The sequence below is a fragment of the Gobio gobio genome (assembly GCF_949357685.1).
Source record: "Gobio gobio genome assembly, chromosome: 12".
Classification (NCBI taxonomy): domain Eukaryota; kingdom Metazoa; phylum Chordata; class Actinopteri; order Cypriniformes; family Gobionidae; genus Gobio; species Gobio gobio.
In genome coordinates, this window is record NC_137105.1 from 42,108,248 (window position 1) to 42,120,069 (window position 11,822).

The 11,822-nt window shown below is 38.6% G+C and overlaps 1 protein-coding gene across 1 annotated transcript in view; it reads left to right on the forward strand.

The window, feature by feature from the left end:
- fndc4a (fibronectin type III domain containing 4a) overlaps window positions 1–10,866 on the forward strand; it is a 58,163-nt gene extending 47,297 nt beyond the window's left edge. Inside the window, exons 5-6 of the mRNA XM_079831543.1 lie at window positions 3,414–3,547; window positions 9,956–10,866. Of these exons, the coding sequence (XP_079687669.1) occupies window positions 3,414–3,547; window positions 9,956–9,994 (173 nt within the window). The 3' untranslated portion in view covers window positions 9,995–10,866. The remainder of the gene's footprint in view (window positions 1–3,413; window positions 3,548–9,955) is intronic.
- Window positions 10,867–11,822: the final 956 nt, after the last annotated feature.

An 11,822-nucleotide genomic window follows, 5' to 3' on the forward strand; every position in this document is an offset into this window, starting at 1 on the left:
CGATTTCTGGCAAAGTGACGTCACATTTTACAGGCCCCGCCCATGCGTGTTGATGGACACTGATAGACCCCGCCCTCAGGGAGCTGTACAACGTCTGCCATGTTTATCTCCTCGCCAGAGCATTTAACAGCAGCATTCAAGTAAGAAATGTGTTCTTAATAAAGCTACTAAAGTTAATTCAGTCAAGTGCAGTGAGTGATTTTCTGTTTTAACAGCAGATATAGCAGTAGGTACTGTATATTACACTGCTCTCACTTTAATACACAGATCTGATATACACACAGGATTTCTGCACTTGCTGCATATGTGCACAGACATAACCAACTGTATTCATGTGAACTTTGTGTGTTTCTGGCATAACCTTGTGAGCATTTGACAGTTTAATCGCAATAACACTTTAAAGAGAACTAGTCTAGTTTAAAATACTCACGGACGCACCGACATCCAGCTCTCTGTGCGCATGCGTCGGGTGTGTGTGCGCAAGTTGGGCGTGATAAGGCTTTAAAACGCATGCAGATGATATTTCATGATGATGAAGAACTGCAATGTCACGTGAGCGTGTTCGCGATAGAGATGATCATCAAAACCAAACAGATGTATCATGTTTCAGTTTTCATTTGCACTGTAAAAGCTCCGCCCTCTGGGGTGGGGAGCAGCTGCTCATTTGCATTTAAAGGGGAGACACACAAAACAGCGAATTTTTCTCAAACCCAAAAATTGGCATTTTCAAAATGGTCAGGAATTTTGATCTGAAACTTCACAGACACTCTCTGGGGACACCTGAGAGACTAATATTACATATTGTAAAAAGGGGCATAATAGGTGCCTTTTTATTGAACCAATATAAAACAGAACGCATTTAAAAACTGACACTCATCTTTTGACGTCTTAAATTAATGAACATGTCAACTCAAACAAAACAAAACTGAAACTTGATTGTACAATTAAAAGGGTCATCATGCATTGTTTTGGTTTAGGGGTTCGGTGTATCGCTGAAACCCTATTGTAATTGTTGCAATTTCCGAGAATCAGCATTCTCCCCTAAAAGTGATCGGGCAGACCAAACTGTAAGTCATGAGACTTGAAACTTTGATTGCTGGTAGTACTCACACTGTCTACAGCGTCACCATTGGCCTGACAGGGGCGCAACAGTGGTGAAAAGTATGAAATCCCTCCTAAACCGTTAGGTGTAGGCTCAAGTGTCTTATATAATTGGAATCCTTGGCTCAAGATGGACAAATGTGAACGTCGCCCTGGCACAAATTTTTGGTTATTTTGGATTTTTTGAAAAACCCACTTTTGCAAACTAGTCCTAGGTTTTTGCCCGATCAGAACCAAACCAGTGCAGCATGATTCTCTGGAGTCGGATTGTCAATAATTATAAAAAAAGAGTTGAAATTTCGATTCACAGTCTCTAAGGGTCGCCAAAATGTTCGAAGTGGGCTCATTCTGTGGTCATGTGAAAAAGCACACAGCGACTGGCTAAAAATGGCTATAACTACGCAACCCTAAGTCTGATTGACCTGAAAATTGGCATGCAGTGTCTTTATCCAAGATGCCAAGGACCGCCTTTTAGGACATTCGCGTATCTTGAAAAACGCAGCCGGCTGTGGCCAATGATGTTTGAGCAGCTATCAGACAAGGTTAACGGAGGCCTATCAGAATGAAACTCGCTGGGCCTTCGCGTATATTACACATGCATAAAGGATTGTGTACTACGCGATATTTCGCACACGCCCACGACCTTCATACCACACGGTAGAACTCCTTATTCAGAGCAACTTTGCCTCGAGGACTTCCACTTTCCATTGAATCGTTCGTTAATTATTGGAGATTATTTCAAAAAACAACTTTCGCGAACTAGTCCTAGGTTTTTAGCTCAACCTATAAAACCACTGCGGCGCAATTCTCGGGACTCTCCATGTCAATAATTATCAAATAAAAATGACTTTAGCCTTTGGATAGCTATAGCTGGGTCCTTTAGAAAACAGGCATGGCCAAGTCTACCCAACTTCACAAAAATAGGTGAGCGCATACAACATATGATTCTAAACAAGCATGCAAAATCTGACCATACCATAGATTTCCTTTGTAAATTGCTTGTATTGGTTGTAAATGGTCTTTTCCATCTCTAAGTGGTTACAGGCTTGTTAAATAAAACATTACTCATGTGTTTAAAAGCCTTAAAGCGATTGAATCCTATTATTATACTTTTTGCAATTTTTTGATTTTCAATTTGAACCCTTTATCTGACCCGTAGAATTAAATAGTCAGTTTTTGTTTTGAGATCAGACTGAAATGGTTTCTGTCTTCAGAGCCTCAGAATTAGACTTTTCCTTATTTTGCTCAATAGTGTTGTTATGGTGTTCAGGACTAATGTATGTCCTCCTTTCTCCTTATTTCCTCACTGTGTCTGGGTGGACCAAGTTTCTGATCATCTAACAGGTGACATTAAAAAGCATTCAAAAGTTTGGGGTCGGTGAGATTTTTATATGTTTTTAAAAGAGGTATCTTATGTTCAACAATGCTGCATTCATTTTGATCACAAATTTAGTAAAAATCTGTAGTGTTGTAAATTAATATTACAATTTAAAACAATACTTTTTTATTTTAATACATTTTACAATGTAATTTATTCCTGATGGCAAAGAAATAAATAATAAATAAATTCATTTCAACAAATTACTCCAGACTTCAATGTCACATGATCCTTCAGAAATCATTCTAATATGCTGATTTGCTTTTTTTAATCATGTTATAATTTCTTATTATCAATGTTGAAAACAGTTGTGCTGCTTAATATTGTTTGTTGAATCCATGATGCATCTTTTTAGGATTCTTTGATGAATAAAAAGTTCAGAAGAACAGCATTTATTTGAAATGGAAATCGTTTGTTACATTAATATAATGTCTTTATTGTCACTTTGGAGCAATTGAATGCAACCTTGCTGAATAAAAGTATTCATTTCTTTAAAAATATATAAATTACTGACCCAAACTGACCCCATAACAGTAATCTATGTTACAACCAGCACGTTTTTTCACTGAGGAGGACGTTTTGAATACTTAAAGTTACAGTATGTTTTTACAATCAAGCCATTTCGTCTCAAAAGGTCAAAGAAAAGCTTAATGGCACTATATTGTATTTTAATTATCATTTTTCATTGATAGCTTTAATGATCCTGAAAGATTTAAAGTTGGGTTGTATACATGCTAAGTGCTGAACTAATGGCAGCACTTAGAAAATGGGTCGAGACAGAGGTGAAATGGAGGTAAACTTTGTACAATTTTGTTTCTACAGTGTTTGTGTCTAAGGTTTGGATGCTTCAGTGACTCTTGAGACCTATCAGTCTGTCTCTCCAGAGTTATCAGTACGACGACTCTGTGTCACCATGTCTTTTCTGTTTCTGCAGCCGTAATTGCCTTGTTTTGCCGGCAGTATGATATAATAAAGGACAACGATTCCAGCAACAGCAAAGAGAAGGCAAAACCATCCTCAGAGAGAAGCACACCAGAGCACCACAGCGGAGGTCTTCTGCGGAGCAAGGTGGGAATCTGTGCACCACTTTCTAAACCTCAACCTCTCAATCTTGAATGTTGAAAATCCTGTTCATTTTGATTCTATATTCGGAGATACAATTTGCATTTCAAAAAATGTAGGAGAAAACCTGTTCACTAACCGAAATTCTTTCAGGTATTCTTATTGAAAACATTCAATTTGAATAATTCAGTGCTTGCCGAAACGTATTTTTTTATTTTTACTTTTAACAAAAAAGTAACTTTTAAGATTAAACTATTTTCTCAGAGAAAGCACACACTGTTCAGTGCTTCAGATCTTTTTAGTGAGGGAAAGTGACCATTTCCTGTATCTTGTGGGAAATAATTCCACCAGTTTAAAGGCAATGGGCCTCATTCATGAAACACGAGCAGAACGAATTTGTGTGTAAATCGTCCGTAAGCCGCTCTGACGTAAATTTTCAGATTCACGAAAATGTTTGTATTTTCAAAATGTTCTCTACCACGTGTAAATGGTGTGTAAAACATTTGAACGCTCTGTTCTAATTTAGGAAAACTGACGAAATTGCATTTTGATGCACTATGTACCATAATATTTCAAGAGTTGATTTGCCCCGTCATTTTTTTATTTTTTTTTATTGTTCAACGTTGGGTAGCTAATAGGCAGCGCTCCTCACTGTCACTTTTTACCTGGCAGTCCAATCACAGTGGAGGAGGGGCGGGACAAAAACTACACTGACCAATCATCCCACTTGTACACCGACTGAACAACAATAATGAAGTTAATACTGCTTTTACAGTAATATTCTTCAAAATTAGATACTAGTAACACATTACTGCCATGGATATTCTGTATCATATTCATAGCAATCAAAGTATCTCAGATGGAAAAATGCTGCCCTTGCAAAGCGCTTTCAAACGCCACCAGCTGGCCGTTTTCAGAAGAGCACCAGGCATTTTTTAGCTGACTAAAAATGCTTTGATGGACACATGATAATTTAATATTTATTGCAAGGCATATGGTCAATTAACATTTATGCAATATACTGGAGCCAAAGCTGAGAAAGAAGTTCACGAGATTCCACAGTGTTCCTGCGTACGTCTTTTGCGGTTGTAACTCATGGGTGGGATTATGCTAATTATGAACGAGCGTGCACGCGCGTCCTATTTACGAATGTTTGTAATTCATTAATATACACACGTTTAACTACTGAATCCGTGGTATACGAAGCATTTGTGAATCTGGAGGAGAGTTTTCGTAAAGGTCCTTTTAACGCGCAAATTATTCAGAATTTGCTCGTATATTTATGAACGTTGCATGAATGAGGCCCAATGTATGGTACGGTAACAGAATTGACGCAAGATTTATGGACACACATTTTTATAAGATAAAAGCTATTTTTAAACAATTTAATGTTGCAGAATTAGGCAAATTACTATTTAGGGCTTTTATAAATAAAGGAAATATTACCATAATAAAATAACATTTTGATTACATATAAGACACTTTTTACAGAAAATATTATATTGAAATGACCTGCAACATCTTGTGATCCATGACAACGAGTAGCAAATTATTAAAATAATTTAATAAAATAATAACATTTGGACACCAAATGTACCTGCATTTATAGAATCACCCATATACTAAATGTTCTAAACCCACACATTCTAAACCCATGTGGAACACAAAGAGAGAAGATTAGCAGAATCTATACATAGTTTCCTATACAATAAAATTGAATGGAGACCAAGGGCTGTCAAGCTTTAAAAAGGAGGACCAAGAACCCTCATAAAAGCAGCCCATGTGACTTCTTAAGAAGTCTCAACACTAAACCAGACCTGCATTCCCTGACTCATGTGAAAGGCTTCAGGGTCGTTCTCTGTTCTACACGTTTTGTGAGCTTTACTCCACAGGCAATGCTAGAATTCACTGTATGAAGCAATTTGACTGACATTGAAGTTAAAATCAAGTCAAATTTAAGTTCTTCCTGCTTGAGAACCTTGGCCACCATTCACTTTCATTGTGTGGAAACTTTTTACACCGTAGCAACGTAACACTTTTCTTACACTGAAAAAAAATCTCAAAAGAAAGAAATAATGTAGGACGTAGGACGAAAATATTTATCTTCATTGTGAAGGAAATCGCCCTTGAATATAGCCTACAATACTTGCCTGTAAAGGAACACTTCACTTTTTTTGAAAATAGGCTCATTTTCCAACTTCCCTAGAGTTCAACAGTTGAGTTTTACTGTTTACAAATCCACTCAGCCGATCTCCGGGTCTGGTGGTAGCACTTTTAGCATAGCTTAGCATAAATCATTGAATCTGATTAGACCGTTAGCATCTCGCTCAAAAAAAATGACCAAAGAGTTTTGATATTTTTCCTATTTAAAACTTGACTCTTTTGTAGTCACATGTACTAAGACTGTACACGATGTAACTACAGAAGAGTCAAGTTTTAAAAAGGAAAAATATAGAAACTCTTTGGTCATTTTTTTGAGCGAGACGCTAACGGTCAAATCAGATTCAATTATCTATGTTAAGCTAAGCTAAAAGTGCTACCGCCAGACAGGGAGGTCGGCTGAATGGTTTCGAAAACGGTAAAACTCAACTGTTTAACTCTAGGGGAGTTGGAAAATGAGCCTATTTTCAAAAAACTGTTTCTTTAAAAGAATGTGCTGTAACAGATTTTAAACTTTCAACTAAAATCTATCACCACTTCAGATCAGATGTCTCCAGTTTTGTACTGTAAATTGCAATACAAATCAACTGTGCATTTGTGCTTTTTCCTACAAATTGAGACATCTATTTCCCTGTAAATTCAGACCCGATACATTTCATTAGCTCTTAATGAAAAGCGTAGCATAAGCATTTCGAGCTAAGAGGACAGGGGAAAACAACCTGATCACTTTAACACCTGCAAAAAGACTAAGACAGAAAGCAGGAAAGCATTAGATTGCTATCCATCTCACTTTTCACAAAGACTGTCTGCCCAGGAACTGCCAATTGATTAAACATCTGATTGATCAAACCCTTTTGTTATTTGTCGGATGAAACCTGCCAGCAATGAAGGATGAGACCGAACACTATGGCCCACAGTGTCAGTCTGTCAACACTAAGCCATTCCTGCATTCCCTGACTCATGTGAAAGGCTTCGGGGTCGCTCTCTGTTCTACAAGTTTTGTGATCAACTAAGCCTATGGAGCTTTACTGCACAGGCAATGCTAGAATTCACTGTTTGATTTGTTTAAGCTCTGATCAGTAATGCTAAGGGGTTTGCAAGAGAAAGTGTATCAGTGTCTGTATATTCATTAAGGGATTTCGCAGTCATATTGTAAAATCTCTCTCTCTGCTGATTCAAATGGTCTTTTTGAACTAGTAATTAAAAGAACCAGCTCATAAGAATCAGACTACAATTTTTGCACTATGTTTTAGATTTGTTCATGAATCGGACTACACTTGTTGAGAATACTGTGATTCAATACAAACTCCCAACTCAAGGTAAAATATGATTTCTTTTATCGTGGTGCTGAAGATTCAACTGTGTGAAAAGCGGTGCAGGAAACAATGATAAAGAAAACCTAACTTATGAGAACAATAATTTAAAAATTCATCCCAGATTGTGAAGCACTGTACAAATATATTTTTGTGCAGCCAGACTAATTGTGTGATTTTTAAAGTGCCCCTATTACGCTATTTTAAAGGTTCCTAATTTTATTTTGGCGGTCTCCTACAACAAACATCAAAGGTAAAAAAATTAATTTTCTCATAATATACACTGCCGATCACCACATTTTTAAATGATTCTCAAACGACTCGACAGATGAATCAGTCTCTCTAAATCCCTCCTTTCCGAGTGCATACTCTGCTCTGATTGGCCAGATGGCCTAGTCTGTTGTGATTGGTCTACCGCTCACTGTGCTTGTCGGAGGCTAAACCCCCATTACCATAACTGAACCTCAGCTCCGGAGGCTTTCTTAAAGGATTAGTTCACTTTTAAATAAACTTTTGCTGATAATTTACTCACCCCCATGTCATTCAAGATGTCCATGTCTTTCTTTCTGCAGTCGAAAAGAAATTAAGGTTTTTGATGAAAACATTCCAGGATCTTTCTCCATATAAAGGACTTCAATGGGCTCCAAACGGTTCAAGGTCCAAATGACAGTTTCAGTGCAGCTTCAAAAGGCTTTAAACGATACCAGACGATGAATAAAGTTCTTATCTAACGAAACGATTGGTCATTTAAAAAAAAAAAAAAAGGTTAAAGTTTTATAAGCACAAATGCTCACCTTGCTCTGTTCTGTGATGCGCGTTTGTGAATTTTTTTATTAAACATGAATCTTTATTTTCAATAAAGGGGCTTTTTTATGCTCATTTTGTAAATTTAAGGAACTAATTTGTATGTGCAAACTAGGTGCCGGTGTGATGAGACGTCATGCTCGGCTAGATTCGCCTAGAACTCGTGCATCTTCTTCGGATGCGGAGCCGCGTGAAAAGGGGTCTCGCGCACTCAACACGCACTACCGCCCACTCCGCGACGACGTCATTTTTGACGCTCGTGCGGATGCTCGAGTATAAACAAGGCTTTAAACGACACAGTTTTAGGTAATAGTGGCCCACAGCTGATGAAGTATTTTAGTAAGACAGTAATGACGCGAGTTAGCCGGTTAGCCTGGAAACTTAAAGGTCCCATGGCATGAAATTATCCTTTTATGATTTTTTTTTTTTACATTAATAGGAGTTCCCCATGCCTGTATATGGTCCCCAAGTAGCTAGAAATGTTGATAGTTCTGGGTGTCCTGCTCTGCCTTTGAGAAAATGAGAGCTCAGACGAGCCGATCTGGAATCTTCCCTGTATGTCGTCATGCGGGGAACGGTTACCTCCCCTTCCTCTGCTTTGCCCGCCCAGAGAATTGAGAGAAAATGTATTCTGTTTATCAGTCGCGATGTCAGAACAGGCTTTACAAACAGACTTTTACCATATAGATTCGACAGCACCGCCACAAACAGCGCTTGCAGACCTCGCTAAACCACGCCCCCTCCGCCACATTATCTAATACTCATTTCAAATGCAAAGATGTCAGCCAATCACAACAGTGGGCGTTTACACTGAAGTCTCACATCAGACACGCCCCTTGAAACAGAGCATTCAAGCCAGAGGGCTAATATCAAGATAGAAAAAATGCCTTTTATTTCAAAATCATACTAACAAAATAAGTACACCTCAGGAAACATTATAAAATTATTTTAAAAATCCATGCCATGGGACCTTTAATATAAAACACAAATCTAAGTATTTTGAACACCCGATAGAAAATATATACATCAATAATTATTCATACTTATTGGTAATTCTGAGGAGAGCAAGCTGGTCCAAATAAACTAGGTACTGATCCATCTTTCAAGAGCAACTGTTGTTTTGTGAATCCTGCATTGAACTCCGAGATTTGAGAAGCAGTCATCAGTAAAATGACGTTTGAGGGTGGGTCGAGTTGTTCGCAAGTGGACAACGTACAACATATGCGGACATTTTGCAAATGTCTTTAGTGACATGGAACGTAACGCAGATTCAAATTACAGATGACTCATTTAGGCGGTTCAGAGTTGATTCTTTCTTTTGGGAGACAATAACTTTATTTATCGTGCACTTTCGACAAACACCTATTACACACTACATTAAAGGGTATATTTCGAAAAACTATAATAGCGGCACTATCTATTAATATCAAAATGGTTTGTTAAGATCACAGTTAACCCAACAGCACCTAAAACATGACCAATTAAAACTGTAATAAGATATTAAGATAATAATGGCCATCATAATATTTATTTCTTCTTTGTAACATCCATGAAGATCCAGATGGTACGGAGAGGAAAGTGGAAAATATTATGCATGGGACTTAATTTTAGAATCAGAGATATTTTTCAGCATAATAAGTGCTTTGGATCAAACACCAGAGCTACTGACCTACTTCTAAAATAAACCATCTCAGGAAAACCACCATGTGCCTTTGAGCCTTCATGCTCCTGTAGCTCTTCACTTGTCACTTTCGCTATGTTGGAAATTCAAAGTGATAAAGCAAGGATGCTTCACATTTCACCCGTTGCACTATGCGCCACCATTAGTCCTTATGACACATCAAAAATCAGCCTTTTAGACACGTGATAAAATCAATATCAAACCCTGTGCCAAGACCCTAATTGCCTTCATTTCGACATATTGCACTGCTGCAGAGCAAAATGATGCGCATTCATCTCTTTGTGCATTACATTTTAGTGCTCACAGCCATATACAATAGTCTCAAGCTGCAAATACATCCAGCGGCGTTCTATCCATCCAGGAAGCCATCCTGTCCCAAACGATTGTAGGCGTTGATGAAACAGGCTCTTCAGAGGAGAATCACTCTTCTGTTTTTTGTCCTCCTGTCTGTTGCAGTTCCAGTCTGTGCCATCTATCAACATCATTGAGGTGTGATGGGAGTTTCGTAGATGTCAGTCACGCCCTCCGTCGCATCCCCCGCAGTATCAGGATGACAGTTTATCTGGCCTTCCATCAAAACACAGTCAAGAATCCTCATGGAGCAGCACATCAGCTACACCACAGCATCGGCCCACCCATACGCACATATATTAAAGCAATCTACCGGGACTGTAAATATCATATATTGCATACTGTATATGACTGGATGCTTATATTGTATGATGGATGGAGAATTCCCAAAACTTTCATGCAATATATCAGATTAAATTGTTTTGTTCTTGTATAGAAAAGGAAGGAAAGTGTATTTTTGATATGATACTGGTGAAGTATGTCAAGGTTTCTACTCGACTTTATTAGCTTGTGTTTGGTTTGTGCATGCATCTCTCTCGGTCTGGTAGGATGTGTACAGAAGCAGGTCATTAGATTAAGCTTGTGCTCTTTTCATTAGTCTGTAAAGCTACTGGAATTGTGACTTAGCTCCTTATTAGAGAGGACAGACGGACGCCAAATCTCTCTGCTTGTGAATAGTTTCATCTCTTCACCCACTTAACCAGTTTTTTCGTATATTAAATATGGCTAGTGTTGCTTATTTTCCCACTGTTTTTCCCCCCACGACATGCTAATCTTAAAACCTGCCAGAATGAACTATGTACATAATTGCTAATCTCACTGTGTTGTATAAAAACATGCCCAGAAAAGAACATCCTGACTGAATTATTGTTTGATGCCAGAAACTTCATGATGAAAAGTGCATGCATCTTTTTTGTCTTTTTATGCTCTTAGTTCATGTTTATTCTCTTAAATCAGATGATTTGTTTATCTTCTATTTCTCCTTATCAGTTTTAATAAAGATAATTAATGAGTTGATGTGTTTTTTTCTTTTTCTTGCTTATTGACATTTTAGAATTTGAGATGAGGGCTTTTCACACTGCACTTAACCCCGGGTTATCGTCGTTCTAAACATCGCTTTTAACCCCGGGTAAAGGAACGTTTCACACTTGTAATTTAGATGCAGGTTTAGCACCGGGGGTTATGAAACCCTGCATTGCGGGTGCCAAACTTGTACAGTGTGAAACGTTGCGGTGTTAGAATAACTAGATGCTTAGCAACCGACAAACAATTGCGTGCCTTATATTCACATGCTTTGAGCAGTCACAGAAACACAGAAAAGTGACCGGTGAAGTGAATAACACTGATTATCTCTTCATCACGGCACCTGTTAGTGGGTGGGATATATTACGCAGCAATCGAACATTTTGCACTGAAAGTTGATGTGTTAGAAGCAGGAAAAATTGGCACGTTTGACAAGGGCCAAATTGTGATGGATAGATGCCTGGGTCAGAGCATCTCCAAAACTGTAGCTGTTGTGGGGTGTTACCGAACTGCAGTGGTCGTTATCTATCAAAAGTGGTCCAAGGAAGGGACAGTGAACCGCAACAGGCTCATGTGCGGCCAAGGCTCATGGATGTACGTGGGGAGCGAAGGCTGGCCCATGTGGTCTGGTCAAACAGACGAGCTACTGTTGCTCAAATTGCTCAAGAAGTTAATGCTGGTTCTGATAGAAAGGTGTCAGAATACACAGTGCATCGCAGTTTGTTGCGTATGGGGCAGCATAGCCGCAGACCAGTCAGGGTGCCCATGCTGACCCCTGTCCATCGCCGAAAGCGCCAACAGTGGGCATGTGAGCATCAGAACTAGACCACGGCGCAATGGAAGGAGGTGGCTTGGTCTGATGAATCACGTTTTATTTTACATCACATGGATGGCCGTGTGTGTCGCTTACCTGGGGAACACATGGCACCAGGATGCACTATGGGAAGAA